At 37.1% G+C, this 24,225-nt stretch overlaps 1 protein-coding gene across 24 annotated transcripts in view; it reads right to left on the reverse strand.

Annotated features, from left to right (window-relative positions):
- Positions 1–24,225, reverse strand: part of LOC139116979 (transcription factor 12-like) — a 146,672-nt gene that overhangs the window by 62,932 nt on the left and 59,515 nt on the right. For 23 of the 24 annotated variants that reach the window (XM_070679754.1, XM_070679737.1, XM_070679743.1 and 20 more), the window contains one exon: positions 10,757–10,830. In XM_070679754.1, the coding sequence (XP_070535855.1) occupies positions 10,757–10,830 (74 nt within the window). Of the gene's footprint in view, positions 1–2,681; positions 2,807–10,756; positions 10,831–24,225 lie in introns of those variants that run through there. The other variant, XM_070679758.1, reaches the window with a different exon arrangement.

Consider the following 24,225-nt stretch of genomic DNA (forward strand, 5'->3'; position numbering starts at 1 on the left):
TCTGATGAATACCGTTTCCATTCCAGGACTTTGTCCATACCTTAAAGTGAAAGACTGGTTGTAGATCATCTGTTGCTGTTCACCTAAATACAAAATTTGACATCTGTCTTGTACAAGGCAGATCACGCCAGAAACCAACTCATGAAAAACATCAATTCAAGCATCAGTGAAGTTTCTTGTTACCGAAAGACATCTTGATGGATTGAACGAAAATGACATTTTTCAAAAATGATGAGTTTGTGTATACTGTAGAGCGAAGTAGAAACTTAGCATTTTCTGTCCATGAACACACTGAAAAGCAGATACTGGGTGAGTGAATATTAAGGCGGTATATTTGGCTCAAGAAACTGTCTGCATACATGCATATGTGTTCACACAACAGCACTGATATGATGTACACATACACATATCCATATGCACAAACTGAACAGATGAATTACAGCTTTTAAAACTGGAGAAACAGGGAATAGTTTCAAGGAAGAGAAGTGTATAGAAGACCAGCATGAAAAAATTCAATGTGAAAACAGAGAAAGGAGGACGTCTCTTACTGGCATATAATAGTAGATCCTCGGACAGAACCAAAGCATGTTGGGATACACGGCCATGGCGCAGAAAAAAAAAACAATGCACAGATCGGATGACTGCCGCGATGGTTGTGTGATATGGAGATTGTCTTGACACTGTTGTCTCTAGTTATGAAGAACCTTTGATTCTACCAAGTGTGGTGAGAATGGTGAACAGACACGGGTTCTGTGACATCAATACTGACTGCCTCGTCTCCTCTGTCGACCACCAATGGAATCACAGTGCACAAAAATTGTATTGAAACTGCAAGAAATGGCTTTCAATCAAGGGATATTGAATCGAGCCCATTAATTGATGGTTTGGCAAATTGACTAACGGTCACTTGACCAAAAGTGCAAATAGTCAACAACAAAAAAAATAAAAAGAAGCCTGAACACATCCTCTGTGTGGCAGAAACGGCTCACTATCAAGGGCTTGAACAATTTCCTCTTTTACTGAGCTCATATTGATGAGAACTAAGTCTTGGATGGAATAGAAGCAATTGAGTTACATTGACTCTCCGATCTGATCTCATTAAGAATGAAAAGCCATAAACGTTCCCCATCTGAGCCACTGCTATTGACACAGGCTTCTCCACAACATTGCACTCTTCCAGACCTTGCGTCCTGGCAACCAGATGCGCAACATCGCTTGTATCCATGCAGCATGAATGTCTGTCATTTCCTCCAGAGATAGACATTTCCTCTCGTTACTGCAACTTTTCTATCAAGCTATATCTCAATGATTACTTTCTACTTTGCACTCTGACGGTCATTTTCAAAAAAAAAAATCTTTGAAAGCCTTCACTTTTATTGTATTCACATAAAGCATTCCCACCGCTCTAACTCCGCTGTCCTACTTCAAAAGTAACACTTTTTCCTGAAGGATGGCTTCACAAAATGTTTGCTGAGTTGCAAAACTGGAATGAAACAAAATTCATTTTTGTTTTTGCTTGCTGATCTTTCATGCTGAGGCATTAGTGGCTAACATTAAAAACATATGATGGTCCAACTTACAATTCCTTAATAATGTGGGCTGGCAGCAAATTTTTGTCACTTATCAAACTGAATTATCAAAATAAATGTAAGGTTTCCTATTCATGTGTGACTGACAAAGCTTATGGTGTAATTCAGTACTTTTATTCATTTTCAACATTTCATTTACTGGATTCTCTAAAACCTGCTTCCTTACGAAGAAATTTTGATGTAAACATTCCGATTTGAAAAAGTTTGGGTCAAAATGAAGAGTGTTCACATCTTCTGTCATACAATCACTTAACATTGCTTCTGTAATTACAAAACTCCCATTGATGGTTCAAGTAGATTTGTTACAATAACACCTGTGAAAAATTTGACAACCGAAACTTCATCACCACAAATGGATGTTCATCTGGCAGGGTCAAAACACAACCCTGGGACCTGTTACATTTGATTCAACCAATGTTCAACTTCCACAAAACAGCACGCACAGAATGTTAGCTTCTGTTCAAAGGGGTTGGAAAACAGAGCAGTCTTCCGGGCAAGTTATATTCACTGAATTATGGTGAATGGCCAATTTCCATCAATAACAATTCTTATGATGAATCATTTCCTTATTTTAAATGAATCTAAAAAGCATATTTTATGATATATTAAGTCAACAAAATGCTGGGAAAGGTTTCTGTAACAAAACTGGCAGATACAGAGGGGAAAAAAAATTTGATGCTTATGTATACCACTTTTAGGCAAACCGTCCACATTGCTCAAAATTTGCATATGAAGCCTGAATGTGTGCTTTTTTAACACAGTGAAAGAAGCATGATGTTTGGCGTGTGCCGTGAGCGTGCGACTAGAAAGGATAAAAGCTATCAGGCTAGTAACCTCTGAAATCTGATTAAAACTTTTTCACAAATTCTGAACTTTTATCAGTAATTGCCCACCAATTTGTGCCAGGAGGCAGATCCTGGGCTTCAATATTTCAGCTTTGATACCATGGTTATTCACAACAGGACACCCATGGCATCAGCACCAACTCTGAGTAATTCCAAATAGGCTGGCAATGTGTGGCACAACAATCATTGGAGAGAAAAACCAAACGCCAAGGAAAGTTTTCCTCCACTTCTTGTATTGCATACTCACTTCTAGTCTTGCCAAGATCTGCAGATGGGTGGAAATTGCCATGGAAACCTCGTGTTTCTGGTTTGGTATTTTCACGGTTGATACTTCAGGCAGTATCCTTACAACTATACCTACACTATGAAATGTTAGTATGAATCTGATATCATTTGCCTATATGCATATGTATGGGATTAGCGACTGTCACAAGGCCTCAGAGCACGGCACTCTAATCCACAATATAAATCATACAAAAAAAAATTTCACCATATCAAAAACGACACACCGATAACTGGTGAGAAAAATCGCAGAAATTCATCATCGCGGACAGAAAAAATACATACACTTGCTGGGACATATTTCAACATCTTTACCAAAATTAATTCAGTTTTTGATATTTCCGTGAGATTTTTGTTTTCTTCATAATAATTATAATCTTTGAAATGATGAGTTGCTAAATTTCATTTGAAGCTATACCAGGTTTATTTCTTGGTTGTCGACAGCCTATTTTTATTTTGTGGATCTCTTGTTAGATTCTTATCACTAGACAATCGACACAAATTTTTTTTAACATGACTCTTTTCATAGTATTCTCTTTCACAGTTTTTTGTTTTATGTGGAAGATACTCTGATATTGGGAACTTGATAGAGAGATATTCTCCAAATTGAAATCCCAGAGACAAGCAGTCTGATGAAACTTCGCGTTCCTTTGCTTTCTTTTCATTCATTTCTGTTGTGAAAAAAAAACAACTATCGTTCTTCATCATACAGTGGAATGGAATGTACTGAAAAAAGAACTTTTATGCCGGGACTTTTAGCTATGAAGAGACTTGTGTTGTGTTCATAGGCAATGATAATGGAGTCTACACTCACGATCGACCTACACTTTTGATATTTGTGGGGAAAAAAATCACAATGCATGCAATAAAGAGTCTCATGTCTTCAGACTTCATGTAACAAGAACATTTCGTAAGATTCGGCGTTCTCCAAATTTTTCATCCTTAGATTTTCAAAGCAGGTTGTTATACACACTCCAGATCTCAAGGAGGTTAAGTAATGCCTACTACGTTTACAGCTACAAAAACTTGCATTCAATGCGATGTTTACTTTCACTAATATGAATGGGTTGGTAAATTAATAGCTAAATGTCATGATATTTAAAGTCTCGCTAATAGCTGGTGCTTTTTGTTAAGTAAAAAACGAGAGCCAACAATTCTGAAAATTATACGTAATAGCTAATAGCAGCCAACAGCAATTTGGCATAATAAGCCACATTTGATCAATGAGAAACTAATAACTGAATTTGTATGGCTTCTTTGTCATCTCTGGCCATCTGTTACCGTAGTAATAATTTTTTCCACCAATCCCACATCAGACAAATGTCACTTATCATACATGCCTAAAAAAAAAATATTCTGACCCAATACTTAGAGTATCGCCTCTCTGTTCCGGGCTCTTTTTGTTTCATTGTTTTATTTTGTTGTAATAACGGACTCGGATTGTGTTCTGTCTGCATACGAGTTTAGTCACAGGTGGTTTCACAGAGTACTCCCTTTTCTTGAAGTTGACTCAACCGAAAAAAAAATATCAGTTTCCCTATCTACATGAAAATCGTCTACCAACTACAGCAGTAATTAATTAATGTTGAGATAATATTCATGATGTTTTTTTATCTTATCTGTATAAATCTAACAGTCCTATACTGGTGTTATGAAAATCATGAAAGCAGGATATGACTGACATGATGTAAAAATTCTATTTCGCGATACATCAAATCGAATGGTTTGGTGCCTTTTAAAGGAGAAGACTAACTACTAAAATATGACATTTGGAGAGACACAGATCTTTTTCCCTACCTGACCTATAATTGATTCCCAAGGACTCAAACAAGTGCTTGGGGTAGGATTTGTTTCAAAGATGGCCTTGATTTCAGACTGCTAAACTACACAGCTCACTGTTGGCAAGTCTATGCTAGGATATCGATTCCAATGCTTCAGAATCGGCGAGCTATAACTCTATCTCAAGCTTTTGGTTCAAAATTACCTGACGTTCTATGTTCATTATGCAGGCACATGGCATGTTATGTACTATATATCTAGAACCATAAAATTTCTTTTCGAAACATTTTTTTTTTTCTTCAAAACCCCAGGGTCACTTCTGAATACCAAAAAAAGGCTATTTTGGTTTTTGGTGATAAGCATTTTTGGTTCTTTTATTCGTATCAAGCAACAAATCTTTCAATTTCTCTCTGTTTTGCCTATCACTTGTTTATCATTAATACAAATTTACATTCTATCAAACATATTAATCATTCCTCAATTGACTCTGCGGTACAATATTTCAATAAAAAAATGCTTAATGCTCCTGTTTTGGGGAAGAGCAGTCAATCAATTTTGACAAGAGTATATTACCGCGTTTGTTTGTAATTTAATTCCTCAGTGGCTATCACCTTTTCCTCTTCAGTCGTATTCTATCAATGTTGAATGACACCACAAATGGAGTACAGGACCTATGCCAACTCACTGGGTGAACAAATTCTTTATTTTTCAGTTTGTCTAGTAAAAAATTTTGTAACCTTCTCAAAGACTGCACAAGAAAGTTACAAATACTGCCCAAAGAATAAGTTACGGCAAAGCCCTGAGGTAATCCCTGAAACTTGACAAAGTATAAATGCCTGGGATCATTGCAATGTGCTATTTCCACAGATATTTCACTCTTTCACCCCTAGTGTCAAGCACTATCTCTCTCTACAATACATTAACAGCTAAGATATACCAAATGGTGGATGTTCCTGGCATATGGGTCATATACTGAGATAATATCCCGATTTTATTTCCCAAAATTTTCAAGCGACGAACACAATACACGGAATTTGTATAGATCATCAGAGACTTTTGCAACGCTTGACTCTTGATGTCAGGCCATGAGCAACGTTGCAGTCATTCTCTGTCACTCCAACAGGACTGGCAAACACTGACAGTAAACTGACCAATCAAATGCTAGATCCCTCAAGTACCTTTGATGTGATTGGCTAGTCTTGTCATACTAGCCAAACGACCAACCAACAACTGAGATATCCTGTCTTTGATAAATTGAATTGAAAATCTCTCTTCCTGATGAATATATGCCTTATACTTAAACGTAAACTTTACAAATTTCCTCCCCTCCTAACCCCGTTTCTCCCCCAAAGCCTTTTGTTATGGTACAAACACTGACCAAAACACTAGCATGATATTTAAGCCCCTGAAAATGTCATTGGCTTGTGGTGATTGTAGATAGGTACTTTACATTTCAAATGTGATGACAGTCCTTCCAAAGCCTGCCAGTAACATGGGACAAATTTTCATGACTAGATCCTGGGAGCCAGGAGACGCCTCACGGCACACAATGCATATTGTATTAGATCAGGAAATTTCCTGCCTCTCTTTTTTTTTCTTGCTGACAAGCTGCGATTTTACAAACTAACAGGGCAGTCATCAGGGAGATTTCAGATAAAGGACAGGCATGCAGTGAATTGATATTTTTTTTCCTGTCAGTCAAAATTAGGACATCGAATCCCTTTTTTCCAGATTTTGAGATCAAAATTGAAAATTTAAACTCTTCTTCGCAACAAACTTAACAAACTCCGGGGAAAGGTACATCTGACAGTCAGAAGCTGTCACCAACACATGCTACATTTATAAAAGGGGATTTTTTTAACATGATCGAAATATAGTTCATTTTTTACAGTTTATTTCCCGATGTTTAGAAATTATTGCATGTGGTTTTACCTGGCACACAAGGGCAAGGACTTCCCCCCCCCCAAAAAAAAATACTCCACATAAGTTACAGGTAGCATACCAACAAGTAGGTGTGCACTTGCTAATTTTGAGGACATACGGTAAGATTGCTAGAAAGCAGGCTTGTACTGGGCAAGAAGAACCTTGCATATACTTGACAGACGGATTGCACGGTTGGCAAATAAGTAAGTCAACATCAGGTTAGTAGATATCTAGATTGATAGACTCAGTAAGGAAGGTTAAGGTAATTTGTGTCTCAAAAATGAAAGTCTTAAACTTTTGCTCAAACTTTCCCTGCGTAACTTTAAACCATTCTCTTTCAAAATCAAGTAAATGCAAATTTTGGTACGAGAGGAACAAATTTTCCAATATTTACTGATATTTCAAAATCAAATTTGTCTCCATTTCTGTGTTATCTCTACGGGGAAATAAAATTCAAGATTTTCACAAAACTAAGGCAGTGAAAACTTTATTTACTCACTAAGCTTCAAAATCAGCCCTCACACATTGAAGGCCAAAAGGAAATTGTAAAAAGTTTGAGAGTTGGAAATATCCATACCCAAGGCACATTGTACCCTAACTACTAAGAACATGGTTAAGAAGGCCAACAGGTAAGGAGATAGGTACCAGTAGGTTTGCATATGATAGAAAGATATTTATCTGGGGAACTCAGTAAGAACTATGAGCAGGTAGATAACAAGAGCATGCCAAACTAAATGTATGCAGAAAGTAGGCATAAGGCCTGGTGGGAGAAAGATTGAAAACACACTTTGTACAAAGCTAGATAACTACTTTGGTAATTTAGAATGGGAAGTCAGTAGGTTGATGCTATGTATATGTGACAAGAGTAAAATTTCAAGACATACATATTTACAAACTGTATTGACTTGAGGTATGTAATGCATGAAATAATGAGTCTGCCACTTACTAAAATACACCAGTGAAATTTTTTAAGAGACGTACAAAAGAACGTTATTAAATGGTCAAAACTTGACATATTATTTCAATGAAGTCATTCAAAACTTGCCATAATATTTCAATGAACTCATTCAAAACTTGCCATAATATTTCAATGAACTCATTCAAAACTTGCCATAATATTTCAATGAACTCATTCAAAACTTGCCATATTTTCATATTTCAATGAAGTCATTCAAAACTTGCCATAATATTTCAATGAACTCATTCAAAACTTGCCATATTTTCAAACTTGCCAAATGAAGTCATTCAAAACTTGCCATAATATTTCAATGAAGTCATTCAAAACTTGCCATAATATTTTCAAACTTGCCATAATATTTCAATGAAGTCATTCAAAACTTGCCATAATATTTCAATGAAGTCATTCAAAACTTGCCATAATATTTCAATGAAGTCATTCAAAACTTGCCATAGTATTTTCAAACTTGCCATGATATTTCAATGAAGTCATTTGAAACTTGCCATAATATTTTCAAACTTGCCATAATATTTCAATGAAGTCATTCAAAACTTGCCATAATATTTCAATGAAGTCATATATGAGGATGAGCATGACAAATAATGATTAGTGTTCACATGGAGCAGTTACGGTCACAATACCAGCAATCTAACAAGCTACCAGCTACTTTTATGTGAATAAACATGAAAACTAATTGGTCAACGTCCTACAATAATGCCTCATCTGTCTTGTCGCAACAGCTTTTCCACCTACGACATAATCAGAGCCGACGACAGTCAATCAATGTTCTGTACAGAGTGATGTTCAATTCATAGAACTTTCTGGCAAAACTTTGACAAAGATTGACAACACATCACAAGATAGTAGCTTCCACCCCTTGGCTCTGAATAAGGGTAAACTGACCCTATTGAAAACACTGGGGATGTACCAAAGTTGTGAGGTAAAAGTTGAAACCTGTTCACCCCATTCCTTGTAATATGGTCCATAATCACTATGGATAACGATAGGTTTGGGCCAAACCATGGTGGTAAAAGGGCTAATTTCTTTGATGAAACATGTTCTTTTGATGGTTGCACATTTAAGAAGAGTTTTGGCAGACTTGAACTACAGTAGGTAACATGACTACGATACAGTATATATCTTGTAAGAAAGGCAAATTCTCAATAATGATGTAGTGTTGGGAAAGACAGGCAGAGATGGTTATATTCCTGTTGAAATTTAAGAACAACTCATATTTGTCGGAAAGTCATGGTTGGAGCTGTGTAAAAGAAGAGTGGTTGGAGCAAACATGCACACAAACAAACAAACTAACTCACTGACTGACAAATACAAAACATACTAATCGTATCACAAAATGATATTAGCAACATATTAGTTAAACCAGAGTGCAAATAAAAGATATTAGAAAATGATAAAATTGCAAAAAGGAAAATAAATTTACATTTTGCAAGTTTTCATGAGGATAAAATACTGAAACTGGCAATAATAATTCTAAAGCAGATCTGAAAGCCCCACTATACAACCTTTAAATATTAACATATTAGTAAAGCCTGATCGTTTTCAATTTGTTTCGAATGTCATGAAAAAAGAGTATGAATGAAATTGTTACCCTGCCTGCCTAAACTGTTCACCCCCTTTTCCATGTAAACAGGTCCGCAATCACCATTGATAACAATGGGTTTGGGCCAAACCATGGTGATAACAGGGTTAAAGTAGAGGATAAAATAAAGATGTGGTATTTTTCATTCAATGATGGAATAGTATTTCCGTGTACTCTATGAATCACATCGAGATGCCTTTTGTATCACTTGTCCACACGCCCTGTATGTTATTGTTGACAAATAAATCTTAGACATTTGTCAGCAATAACATTGCATGTGGTATAGTTTGTGTTGTTTGAATGTTGAATACTTCATATTGCAACATACTATAGAGAGAATATCTTTGCTTCCTATTGAACAAAAATGATTATATAATATTATCAAATTTTGCAGCTACTGGGTCCTTAAAATAAAACAGATATTTTCAAGCACACTGAGCCCACAAAATACCCATTCATTCACACAGGAAATTTGTACCTCCATTGAGTCATGTGTGTACAGTTAACATATAAATAAGTACAAAATCTCAGTATATAAAAAAAATTTAACAACCCAATTTGCTTTTGTTATTTTGAAAGGTTTCAGTAAATCAGTGTCATTTTTAGACTACTATGAGAGAGTTTTTCTGCCAAAAAAAGCTCCAACAACAGCTTGCCTGGTCTGGTCTAAATGATATTACCACGCACTAAAGCAAGGGGGGTTTTGTGTCATAAAACTAAGTTTTGTAAATTTATCCAATTTGCATAAAATGAAATCCTGACATTCCAAATTGTTGTCAGCACAAAATGTTATTACAAAGGATGCCTTTGTTGTGGAGTTTGCCATGGGTGTGTGACGTTCACTATGAATCACGGATTCCGACTCCGCTGACCTCTTCCTTGACCCCATTTCACACTGACAACTCTCCTGATAAGTTCCTCATCAGTTTCGTAATTTTCGGCAATTTCCCCAGAATGACTCTTTAATTTGGAGTCACATCCTAATTCCAGATCCCTTTGTTGCGGGACAATGATTCAGGGTTCGAATTAGCCAGCCGCAGCGACCAACTCAGCCATGCAGACGACTGACAAAAAATTGAATTTGCCGGGGCTCATATTCTGATCTGATTTTATCTGTCCGGTATCTATGGCAACACAACTATAGTTATCTTCTTCACAAGAGGAGGATGGAAACTGATAGTTATTTGTTACTTTGGGACAATACCAATTTTCACAACCCTTAGAAGTTTTCTATTCAATGGTAAACCACAGTGGGCTGCTGAACAATGATGAGAATGCTTTATTTAAGGATATTCCACACAAGAGCTCTTTTCATCTGATCAAGTAACAATTGGACAAAACTGACAGAAATGGGATGCTGTGTCTCCCTGGAGTTTGTCATGGGGTGAAATTGTACCTTTTTGAATACAAAGTATCATCAGAATGACCTGATGTAACATCTTTCCAACATGACATGCATCGCTATTCCACTGTTGAAAACTAGCAATTTTTATGCAGTATCCCAACTGAGAAGTTGTGTCTTCAACGAAACCTTGCACCGTGCTTCACATGGTAGATAATTACATACTTCATATTTTGAATTTGGTGTACCTTCACACAGTCATATTTCAGTAGATCACAGACACTGTTCTCAAATACAGAACTATCCTGTTGACGGGGGAAAAAATTGACTTCGGAACCCATACAAATGTATGACAACAAGAAAATATAATAACTGACCTACAAATTTTGTGAATTATTTTCCTTACAGGAATTAAAAGAAAATAATGTTCTGACTTACCTGATTAGGTGGCATTGTAGGTTCTCTAGACATAGATGAATAAGGCATCGGGTAAGATTTATCCATGGGTTTCCCTGTAGAAAAAGAAACAAGACATTGCCATAAATGTATGGGATTTCAGGTTTTTTTGGTATACACTATATAAGATATCTAGTTAGCCATCAGTGGAAAGTTTACTAAAGTTTGCTATGCTGAATATAGTACATCTAACACCTACCAACGTACAACTTCACAACACGAGACAAAAAACAGCCTCATCCACACAAACTAAGACAAAAATTTCTGAAAAAGCATCAACTGTATCATGTGTAAAACATGTCTCTTCTATCTACACACAGGTTGACATTCCAGAGAGGTGCATGTCGGGATGCTAATAGCTGATTTTCTTGATGAAGTAAACTAAACAGTCTTATTGTGATAATGAGTAGTGCACACAGATTCATGTAACAAGCCTACACTGTGCATGCCAAAATTTTAGAGGCATCAAGGCCACCAGAGGGCGCTGTTTCAAAACACCGTCCCAGGCCAATTGTGTGGGGTTTCTACTTGCTGGCTGCTCCACTTGGTATGCAGAGAGCATTGCGAAATGTCTTATCGTGGCTAATATGAACATGCTATTAGACGGCATGAAGACTGATTTACATGTGAAAAGCACTTGTCACTCTTTTTATATTCTACAAGGGAAGTCCCTGGTACACGGGGTGGATAGCATAAGAAACGACTACACATATGCAACCAGAATTTCAAACTCTTGCCGGAGGAAAAAGAACAGGAAAACTCACAAAAAATTGTTGCCGAGCACAACACTTCAGAAGAGAATTACAAATTTTCAATATCAAACCCGCCGAGGAGATTCTGCTTCCCTGAATGCATAAGTGATCAAGTATTGATTTTCTGGAAAACATGCCGGAGACGAACTCCGCAGACTTGAGGGGAAAAATGAACATCAATTAGCAAAAGGAAGGTCATATTGCAGTTTTAATACAGATCGGTATTAACTCTAGTGCACTGTTGGTATTGAATTCCTCTTTGATAGCCGGAGACAAAACAATGCCGTGATCAATGTTCAGAGGGGGAAATGGGATAATTTTTAAAGCTGTATTCTATCCATTCATATATAACATATTATTTGTTGAAATTGAGGACATCAGAGCTACCATAGAGGTTGGTTCGATGAAAGGAAAATGACATTAATCTTTTGAATGAAACGCTGAACAAAAATTTTATTCTCACAGCAGATTTCAGAAATTAAGATCCCCTTTGGTGCTAGTCCTTTCGCATATTCCGCCAGACTGACAAAAATGAACTTTTTGTCTGCCAATCAATCTTCTATTGTTCAGTATCGAGGTTTAGTGCCACGATGGATTTCCAATCCTGCAGCCAAATTATTTCCAAATTAAATTAAAAGGCTTGATTTCACTAACGATCACTCCAGTCGATTTCAACAAAATCAAAAAATCAATGTACCCAGTAACTGCACAATTTTTTGTGTGTGCATGTGTGTACCCTCTATGGAAACATACTTCGCTTTGCATTTTGTTAGTTTCAAGAACGTCCTTGTTTCATTAGGGATAAAATAGAATTAAATTGAAAGTGGTGATTTTACTTGCATGTCATGGGGCTGGGATCATCAATCAATGAGGAATATCCTCAACTTGTTGAATAATGGAAATCCAATAGTTCTGATATTTTTTTTTGCTGTGCCATATGTTATTGCATTTTACACTGGATATTGCTCATGATTTGATTAGTGTCTAATTTTGGTTTGCAGTTTGTTGAAAGCTAAAGACTCTCACATTAAATGCCAACTATAATTGTCTTTTGTTTTTTGAACACCAAAAACTATGCCATATAGATGCATTAAAAAGTACACAAGAGCTGTCATGCAAGGTTGTCTGTCATTGGTCCATTTCTCTGAGTTCCATTCTAAGCAAAATTTGTGAATTGTTGAATGGGTCGCTAAATCATACAACCAATGGTATTTTATCTTCCAATTACCAGTGGGTTAGCCATACATTGGCATCTTTGTTTCAGAAAATCTTAGAATGGATGTAAATATTTTTAGTCAGTGAATAAAAGCTGGATGCTTGCACGTTGTAGTTCGACAATATCAAAATTTACAATTTTTATTTCAAATTTTCACACAAACACCTTGACAGTATCACCGAAAATCCTCTACATTCAGATCACACAACAGTCCCTCATTTCAACTGGCTCCAATCACAAAGCTGACACCCCTATTTTTAAGTAATGGGGCACGCCAATCCACACCTGACTTCAGTGTTTAACAGGCAACTTTACTGCTAGTTAGTTTGCAGCGATACTGACTTACAAACGCATTCATTCCTAGAGGGATTAGTGCGGCACCTGTCGTCTTAATACTCTGTGACAGCTTTCTAATGAACGTGAAAAATACAAGCCAATTATGAAGCCTGCCATTTTGGGACTTCCTCATTATTTTGTGATTCCTCCTCCGGAGAGACAAGGAATATTAAATTAAATTTAAGGCATTTACTGGATCCATGTCAGACACGCAAAGTTTACTCAAGTCAGCCAGAAGTAACGACCATATGCTTCTAACAAATGTTCTATGATCACACAATACATTTTCTATTCAAACTACAAACAAACAAAAATTTTGCAAAAAAATGCCGAAGACAATACAACTGCTAAGTGAATATAATCTAAACAGAATACACTCATTGAAAGATTTTCATGTTAAAATAGTCTGCTCATTTTATAATAATATTACACTTCTGTTTTCGGTAATCAAAGTTTTTGCGGGCGACTGTCCTACTGTAATTAATCATGATCTCGTTTCTAAATTCTATTCTGAATTCTATGAAGCATAACTACACATCATATTCAGGAAAAGCTCACGTACACTGAACGAGTGTTACAAATACATTTTAATTACTTGATATAATTAAACATACACACTAAGCTCATTTAATTGCCTTCCAATTTATTCCTAATCAGCGTCCTTGTCCAGGAACCTTTACTGCTGAAAAGTTCATCTTTTGAGATCCATAACACAATATATTACTTTTGTTCCGTTTTATGCCTTTCAATATGCTTGCTGTAGTGTGCGGAGCCTATCTGACTTGCTTAATTATTCCCAATGGGTCGAGCCCAGTTCTACATCTGTTACGGCCGAGCTTTCCTATGGTCTCTATTAATGAAATCTAGGCAGCCCTATTACAGTTAACAATTTGCGTTAGAATGACCAGCTCCGTGTTCCATTGTGAGCGGAGGACAATGCATAACAAGAGCCAGAGAGCTGGAACCTCTACAATCCTTTGTTCCTGCCATATTGCCCACACCACAGACCCTCCTTTTGTTTCCGTTCCTTGTGAAATAGTATTCCACGCAAATTTGACTGACTGTGACTAATTACAGTTAGATTTCATAACGAGCAATCACATTACGGAATTGTGTTATTCTGTGTGTCTGAGAGAAAGCCGCCATCTTGTGCGGGTGACGACCAGCTTGAGGTAAACAATATTTTGACCAACTCTGTCACTATTTATGAGCTATGATACCAGGGACACTCATATCAAATATAATTACATATTAAAGGGCATTACGCAAACATTCTTGATAAATTTTAAATTTAATGTAAAAAAATTTAATTTTTAGCACCGCATGAATCTCAAATCTTTTGTTTTTAACATGTGATCAGGCTAGGAAGTGAAATTTTAATCTTGTAGGAGGAGGCATACACTGATGTATATCACTGCCTATCAGATTTCATCACTAAGGTAATGACGACAATTCTACACTGGTTCACAATTCAAACTCGGCGAACACGCATTATCAACCACTAACCGTGAGAGAACAACAGGTGGATAGGAACTAGCACTGAATAACAGCTATTTTTGGAGCATGGCCCGTTTCACTCAACACAAGCCTAGAGAAACGAGTGCCTGAGCTCTACAGATCTAGAGCGATTACACAAGACGGGGTTCCCCTCTTCCATGTTATGTGATAGAATGCAGCTGGGTTCCTTGGTTCAGGCACAGATGCTGGCGGGGAGGGTTTTTCGGAACAGGTGCAGGGAGCAATGGAGCAGGCATCTGTTGGGTGAACCGGCCGCATATGTTAACTCTCATGAACAGTTGTTTCCTTGGGCTGACCTAAACCGTGTTATTAGTTCAGGCCAACAATGCACCGTGCGCCGTGAAACGTAAACACATATCTCTGTACAGATGCTGCACAACGAAACTGCCCTCATCAATTCATGGACGGTACCGGACTCCTGACAAATACGCTTGTCCTCTCTTCATTACCACATCCAGCATGCAAAACTGTATCAACGCTTCTCTGCCTTAACATATCTCCAACATAAATGTGTATCATTTGGTTAAAATCTAGATTCCACTACTAGCAGATCACCTGAGTTTTGTTCGGCTGTGAGTTCCTCATCTCATTCAAATGTAAAACCACAAAAAAGAAACTTTGCCGTTTTTTCATCTCTGGTATACGACACAATCACAAAAAATTTCATCTAAAAATTCTGAAAGGCATCTTTTGTGTTCCATCGCTCATTCAGTTGTGAAAAGGTCACACATCTTTCCTCCCAGTTGACTGCACCATCTTGTCACTAAAAATACAAACCTTGTGTCACATCTAACATTTGCGTCAACAGTTTTTTTTCTCCCCTCTCTTATTTTAGCATCATCTGGAATTTTTTTTTTCCAAGGCTGCCTGATGGTCTTTCCCACACAAAAAATAGAATCTACTGGAATCTCAACAGAACAATTATTTATCAGTGTCAGTCGAGACAAGAACAGATGTTTTCAGAAGGTGGGTCTTTCAATCTCACGCCCATCATACACAGGCGCAGTTAACATCAACTCTGCGACACTTGTCAAGCGCACCTTCCTCGTGTTTTAACGTCTGAAAATGTGCCACTGTTATCAATTACTTTTACAGCGCGCTAAAAATAAAATCTACTCAGAGATACACTTGTTGGCAAGGAAAACAACACAGGCTGTCAGGATGACCACTAGTTGCCGGCACCTTTGACCTTATATTATCACAACTTTTAGACAGCAAACATTACAAAGCGAAAAAGGCTGCTTTGACTGGTTACAATTCCACAATATAATTCACTTGGAAATTATTGCAAAGTTATGAAACAATGTAAATTAATTGCTTTTAGGTTTTAACAATTTTTTTCACACAGATAAAAGACGCAAAAGACGGGAAAACGACGTCAAAATGGCAGTAAATGCATTGTGGCGGGTGACTTTGTATAAAACCAGGCTGGTAGTGCACAGCGTTTCACATACATAATTATGGCAAGGCACCAGCAAATGATACCAATTTGTGAGGATAATTTCTATTTTTTGTTCTTATAGTTTCCTCTCTCTATAACTGCTTTTATTATCAGCTGAGCAATGGTAGGGTACTGTTCCTTTTTATTGCATCACAAGGCTGGTGTTGTAAATAATACTGGTAGGATACAGTGTTCATGATTCAGTGGCGGCGGCCATGTTAGGGAACAGGCTGCCTCCATTGCCTTCGCATTAACTGTAACTCCCGGGTAACGAATGGACGGCAGACAAATGCAGTGCTAAGATCATAATTATGGCTCAAAACCGGGTCAGTGAATTTCATCTAAAATTAGCTCTTACATGCTGATGCAAAGAGCCAGCTGAAAAAATCTATCGCAAAACAGAATGATTTTTTTCTGTGAGTGAATATTTTCAGATAAACGATTATCTGCGTGAAGGAAAATATTACAAACATCAAGGTTGATGCATGTTTGCCATGACAAATGTTATCCATATTTTCTTTAAATATATAAAATATGAATCTTTAATATCGGTTTCAATAGGAAATGTAAAAATTGTAGGAAAAAATCATTTCATGTGGGCGGAAAATATTCTAGGTCTGGAAATAGGAGCGACTGTTCGAATACAGAGCACTCCTGCAGTGGTTTGATTTGCTGATCTGGTGGCATTTAACTGCTTTTAAGATTTCTAGTGACACAGAAAATCCATTCACTATTTGATGACCGACAACACTCGATTAACTGCTGACATAATTGAAAAACACAAAATCAATACAACCTACATGAACAAAATCAAACAGTGGCAGTATCCAGCTTAGAAGAGAGCCGCACTACAAGCAGTTTTCCTGCCAAACAAAAAATTGTTCTAAAAAATTCATTTTTAGTCTTTATTTGAGTCAACAGCAGTGTCAGAGTCCCATACAGTGAAAGTGATAATGGTTATTATTGCCAAGAAAGTGGTTTGAAAAAAATTCAAATTTGAGTATGGGAATGAAAAACTGATGTATTCATTTTAATGTCTTTCACATTTTTCCAAAGAATTTTAACATTTGTTCTTACATTTTCTCTACACCTTTATCCTAAACTCATGCTACTTTTTTCTGCATGTGTCGCTAAAGAAAACAATTTTTCTTTTTTTTGCTGTATTCAATTTAAAAAGATTGACTCAAAAGAAATGTGAGTAGGATATTTGCGATCACTGACAGAAATTGTATTGATATGAAATCTAACTGAACTTGAACCGACAAAATTCTAATCATAAGTTGTGATTATTATTTGATTTTCAGATCATGCATTGATATGACACCCTGGGTATATCTGGGTATATCTCTCCAGACAAGACTGCAACACCCATATCTTTTCTCCTCGTTGTCTCTCTAATTTACCTTACCATTTGCAGAGCAGCTTTAGCCCTTCCACAGTGTGTGAAACAGAATTTTCACAAACACAACAAAAAAACGAAGATAACGAAGAGACTGTTATAAGTATCATCATGATCTGCAGTAATACATCCTAGTCATGGATCCCCCCTGACTGGCGGTGAAAATTGGCCACAGCATCTCACTGATCATAGTAACGTAGCACACTTAAGGGCATACGGAGGAATCCATCTGCCGGCTAAATTACAAAGATGACTTGCGCGGAAAGCTGGTGCCATTTAACTAAGATTAACGTTTCCAGTTAAATCAAAGGGATTAAACTCTAATGATATTAGAAGATTGCGGGCTTAATCTGCCCTGTTCAAACCCTACCGCCTGATCAAAAACCATCTTAAAATGAGAGTTAAAAAATAAAAGATCAGGAGATTAAATATCTGACAGGTCAAAAAATTTGCTGATGTTCAAGCACTGTGTGGGTTAAGATGGAATTAGAAGAGAAAGCTTTGATGGCAGTGTATGGGGAAATGTAAATGCACGGTGCTTTTTTTTTACTCTTTTGAAAACAATGTGTGGAATAGTGACTGTGGTGGAAGGCTATCTTAATGGTTTACTAGTTTCAACACCGCTCTCAGAACTGTGCCTGACCATATGGTTTGTGCTGAGTTGCTGACAATCAACGTCGGCTATACATTGTTTTCATTTTCTTCTTTGCTTTTCAAATGCGCTAATGCTCTCTCTCTCATCTCATTCTTTCTCCCTGCTGTTTATATCAATGCATTTCTCAATTTTCAACACTACATGTTTTATCAGCTTCTTTTTTCCCCTCGAACTCCTTTTATTCTCGCCGCTACATGATTTCTGGTCATATTTCCATCAGATAAGCAAAATCTCAAATCAGTCACCACTTCATTTTTTCTGAATCTTCTATTCAATGCAGCTAGGTCGTCTTCCTGCTCACACTTGCAATTAATATGTTGCCATCTCTCATGATGACAGAATCAAAAGATAGAGACCTGCCTCCATTTCCTAGAATGTACTACCATAGAAAAAAAATCCTGTACTACTCTGCATACACAGTTAATAAACAGCCGGGATATTACAAAATTTTTTTCTTCTTTTTTTTCTCAGCTTTAATTAATTTTAATGGTAGACATAGACACCTTTTAACAAACAGACTCCAATCTGGCTCCCTTGTGGCTCGACCCTGATTTCAATTTCCAATAGGTCACTTTTTCTGGGTAACCCTGGCAACTATTATGCTAATGAAATGCAAAGTCTTGCATATATTTTCTGCTTTGACATGCCGCATAATAAAATATGACACATTGCTTTTATGATCATCCATACTGATTCAGCGATACCAGTATGTTGTTCGCACTCGGTTTGTCCTCATAATAGCTGATAACACAATACAGAAATTTAAAAGGGGAATATTTCAAATCAGCAAAATCATGTGCTTCACTCAATATGCTACATTTCACCAAAAAAATGTGACAGCTTCTTCACTGTACGACTGTATGTAAAAGTATCCCTCAGAAAAAAAAACCTTTCAAGTAAGAGCTCTCTGTGCTCAATAGAAAAATTTTATGATCGATCGTAACTTCACAGCTTCAGAAAAAGGTTGAAATTGGAACTATAAATATTTTGGGACTGCTTCTTGTACTGGAAGATCAAACATCAGACATTTTGAAGAAATTACTTTTTCACACTTCAAGCAAAATTGATTGAAAATTTTTTCATGAAACTACAATATGGAGAGCTGACCTTTTTTTACATCGGCCAATATCGAAATTTCTGTCCAAGTATCGGTGATAATCAAGGTCTTTATCATCTTAATTTTCAGGTTCATGGTTAATATTATTTATGTGAACTTGACATGCTAGAGGAGAAGGCGAAAAAATTTCGTTTTCACAGGTTCCATAGTTATGCCAAGTGTTGTAAATGATGCTGAACAACGATCAACTTTCTCATCTTTAATGTCAAAACGTACGTCAAGTTTTGCAGTATTACTTAAAAATTCATTGCAAATGCACTTGTGAACATATTCCTAAATTACAGCCAAGAGCTGCACAACTATTTTTCTTTGTACACTGTGACAAACCCAAATGAGGACAGAACACGCAAAAGGAGAGACATCTCCTAAAGGATTCCAATCCAGATACTAGGAGTGCTTCTTCACTGTGCCTAAATTACTTAAACTCCCATTTGACAGAGCCCTGACACAGCGGGCTTCATCACAATTCATGGAATATCAAGTTCTGTGGCAAGTCGTTGGAGTCACATAAATTTATTATTGAGCGAACAATTCTGCTTAGCGACAATGATGAATATTTCAGGCAAGCCATCGTATTTTTGACGAAAATGGCGCTGCCTGAGATGAACTCCTGACGATTAGTTGTTTGGCTTCACAGAACGACGTGACAAAGCCATCTACTCTGGTACACTTCGCTAACACTAGAATGCCACCTTTTGTGCAAAACAGGTGACGCACTCGCTACAAACTGGCAGCCTAGACAGCGCTTGCTACTTGCGTGCTCTGCTTGAACCAAACACTCAACGCACTCGCCAAGGTGCTTCAGCCAATATGCAAACTTGATAGGCATTTAACATGTGATCACTGTTTCAAAAACTTTTCAGTAGTAAACACATGTAATATCCTTAAACTTTGTTCTCACATTCATGGCATCAAATTTTTACAAAAATTCATAAAATGTCCAATGACGATACCAACATCCATTTTCCATCCCACTATTGAGATGTGGACATCAAATGCAGTCATTTTTTTTAAAAAAGCATACCATAATATCTGAAATAATAAATGAGCAAAGCTAAGTGGGTTCATGCAAAGAAAATGGGATTATTAATTTCAGTAGGCCATTACTTGTTACACCTCTTTAGTTCAAATTATACTATTTTTTCTGTAGCAGGATACAATGGCTGATCACCAGTGAGACAAAAAACCTGAAGAGACTATCTTTTGTCAGTCTTTCATATTTCCAAACACTCTGAAACAAGACAAAACCCATCACTCAAACCCACTGAGAAAGTGAAAAAGTCTAGGGGATGTGTTCTGATCTGATGAAAAACTCCAGAAATTGAAGAAATGTACCACATAACTTGGCAGAGCCGGCACACACATCTCAGAGTCTCTGGAGTACTATCAAACTGTCAGTCCTAATAACTATAATTTACTGGGAAAGCAACCAGGGAGACGGTTAGCAGAAAAGTGGAAACGCACCTGTGGTTGAATGTATGACATGATCATTAAACCACTATGTTCTCTAATAAATAATATTTCCTTTCTCAGTGGACCATTTTCCCCTGATCATAATTTTCATGATTGGATTTGATCGAATTTCTCGAGGCGAGTTGATTTTTTTGTCACGACTTTTGCAGTTGAAACTCTTTTCTGGCAGCTTTTGACTTCCTGTATGCATGTACAAACATTTTTGTTTTTTTCTTCCTTGGTGCAAAAATATAACATAATTTCTGACCGACAATTCATTTAGTTTTAAAAGATTCTGTTTTTGATCAAAAACTTTGAAATGGCAGTTACAAACAGAGATAAAATATCCTGCCCTGTAGATCAGGCACATCTAAAAAAAACAAGACTTCCGTACTTTTGATGATGTGGAGACTGAATACACAAAATTAAGATGGAATGCATGAACTTGACCAGAAAGCCTTGCCACTTGAACCCAAAATCAGAGGACCTCATCACCTTCAAGATTACTTTTCAACGAGACCAACATGCAATTTCTGCCTGGTCAGAAATGGAGGCAATGAACAGCTTTTCTGCAAATTTCTAAAATTTGCAAGTCTGTGGACACAAAAATCAATATTGTTCGACAAGACGCTACCAGGAGACACATCCCTGAGCCCAGTCTGGATACACTCTCTCGCTGAAGTCAATGTGGAAAACAGAAGTACCTTGCCTTGTCGACAATTCATGCCTGGAACCTATGGATAAATCACTGCAGAGAACAACCACGAGCTCTCCATCTTGGCCACATCAAATTTATTTCTTGTTGGGTACCCAGACTAAGAGTTCAAATGATTGTGTCTGTCAAGCAAAACAAGCATTGCAAACTACAAGATTTTCTCAGACAGAGCAAAGTTGTACATAAATGCGGAAAATTCAGACTTTTAAGTAAATCTAAAGTAATCAAGTGCATGTGACCACAGTTTTCACTGTCAACCCCTACACATCAATATCTCAGCAAGCAAAAATAACATATTGTTTTCTCAGCAGTTAGGCAGTCATTTTTTAAGGAGAAAAAAACCTTGAGCAGTGTCGTTTTTGATCACTTCAGTTTCTGTTTGACAACAAAACTAGCCATGCAGATAAAACAATTACATTCAATTTGATAATCTACTCGCCCAAATTAAACACACGGTGATCACACTCAAACACTCCATCAAATTGGAAATCAATCCACACATGATATATAAACGTATGAATTGAAATGGTATGCCGACAGTTTTGTGCCTATTACTTTTTCCAGGGTTGAAATCCACTTTAATACAGATTGCCATAAATCAGGAATTAAGCCGGCTCTTTTCCTCCATTGCCCTGTTTACTTTCCCAGTTTTGTTATCCACTATTCGACAAACCAAAAATTGTCAAAATTATGACACTTTTCAAACAAACGGTTGAACAGTCAGCTATTTGACATGAGTAAGAATTAAAAAATATCCAGGTATACCTGAGTTTGGCAACAATATCTTTTGTAAAAAATTCATGAGATGGAATGCTCCGTGCACAGCTTCACACACAGGATATGTTCATCCACTACAATGAACTCCCCCGCTGGAAACTTATCCATCCAAGAAAATCAAATTTAACAAGAATTCCCCGAACACCAGCAGCCAAATTATAATGATCAACACGTTCTGTAAGATAAACTGAACAACTGACCTAGAAACACTTCACAAGAAAGAGAATTCCCGATTTAATACAGTACACATCAAGTGCCAACTGTCTTGTCTCTTCAAGCGATCACATTGACACTGTGGAACAAACAACGGTTCACTTCCACACTGTAAAATTTTGTATTTTGATATAGAGAGTCCAAACATGGTTGGACAACTCTCCCACAAGGTATTTCAACACCAGAACACATTAAGTAGTGCCAATCAACATTTGACAAACCAAAAAGGGCTATCAGAATTCACGTCGTTCTGAGATACTGAGCATTTGTGAGAAACATAAATGACAATTTTATTTTCCAAATGGCGGAGAAAGAGAAACGTTTCAATTCCTTTGCCAGTCGTATAACTTTTGGTCATGAGCAGCTGTCAATGCTCTACTCTCTGGTCGATTGTGAAAATCGTTTTTATTACAGCAATATTTCCGTTGGCCGCATCCTCTATCACAATAACAATCTAGCAAAGAAATGTCTAAATTTCATTCTGATGGTTACACTCAATATATTGACTGAAACAATGAGGGAAATACAGACCGTTAGGTTTTTGTCACAGGCACACATTCAAATTATACGCCAACATCAATTTCATTGCAATAGTTAAACCTATTCTCGAAGCCAGTAATTACAGTCGACACAATCTTAAACTTTCAACAAAAAAATAAACTGTCTACAACACTTACACACTGGGAAACTCACTTTAAAATATCTGCGCCTCCGGAGAGAGATTTTTCCGTGGAGACTTCCGGGCAGAAAGCTCCCGTGGCTGATAATTTCATATTTTTTGATGCGCGCATTGTGGACGTGCTCCATCAAAGGAAGTCATTGTGGAATTGTGGGCCGAGCAGCATCGTCTTAATGAGTCTGTGATAGACTCAGTAATGACTGCCAATGGAGTGGGAATAATTTAGAAATAAATAGGAGCCAAAGTGGACACTAATATGATAAATTATGTTTGGTGTCTACAGAGTTCTCAGTTAATTTGTTTTGTGTCCCCAGACACTGATTGGCAGCATACAGTACTTAATAGAAACAGCTATGGGGACAATGTCATTATCCAAAGCAATCCATTTTCCAAGAAATTACTTCTTGATACAATTAAGAATCTGATGAGATTAACTAAGGTTCTTGCTGGTGATACACACCGAGAAATATAGATGCTTAATTGTCGCACTTGTTGGCGGGAGATGGAAGATGACTGTATTTTCTGGTAATAAAGAAACTCTACCTGCCCTGAATGAAAGCTTATTCACACACCTGGGCATGGAAAATATCATGATAATGGTCAGACAGCAGAGGCTGCCAATTAACAAACATCCAATAAGAGATCAACCAACATTCATACAAAGCGGGCATATGCTAGGATTATTTTTCTTCCACTTGAGAGTTGTTTCCGACGGTGAACAGACTCAAGTCCTTGGGACAACGGGTTTGATTGACACTCAATAGTGGCGAATGGCTAGCTGTTCATATATCAACAAGTTCTCTTTTTTGCACAGTTACCTCCTTTTGCACCTTTTACTTTCCACCTCGATTTCACATCACAGTCTTTCTTCATACAATTGTGCACTCCAAGCTCTAAAGGGCCAATGTGACGGATCACTCCCTGTCGCCCTTGAATGCAATATGATCATTTCTGCGGTCGTTTATTGTGTGCATTTGCAAAATTACTGACAAATGAAAGTGTGCAATTGTCATATTCCAAAGTTGACCTGTCAACTTTTTGCCTTTATGATGATTGCTGGATCATTCGGTATGTATATAAATAAAGTTACTGACAGTGACATTCATGCAGGGCCTCTGCCTGTATCATACTGTTTAGCCAGTTTTATAACTGTTTCAGTTATGTTTTTTGTCTGCTATGTC

This window comes from Ptychodera flava, chromosome 18 (genome assembly GCF_041260155.1).
Source record: "Ptychodera flava strain L36383 chromosome 18, AS_Pfla_20210202, whole genome shotgun sequence".
Classification (NCBI taxonomy): domain Eukaryota; kingdom Metazoa; phylum Hemichordata; class Enteropneusta; family Ptychoderidae; genus Ptychodera; species Ptychodera flava.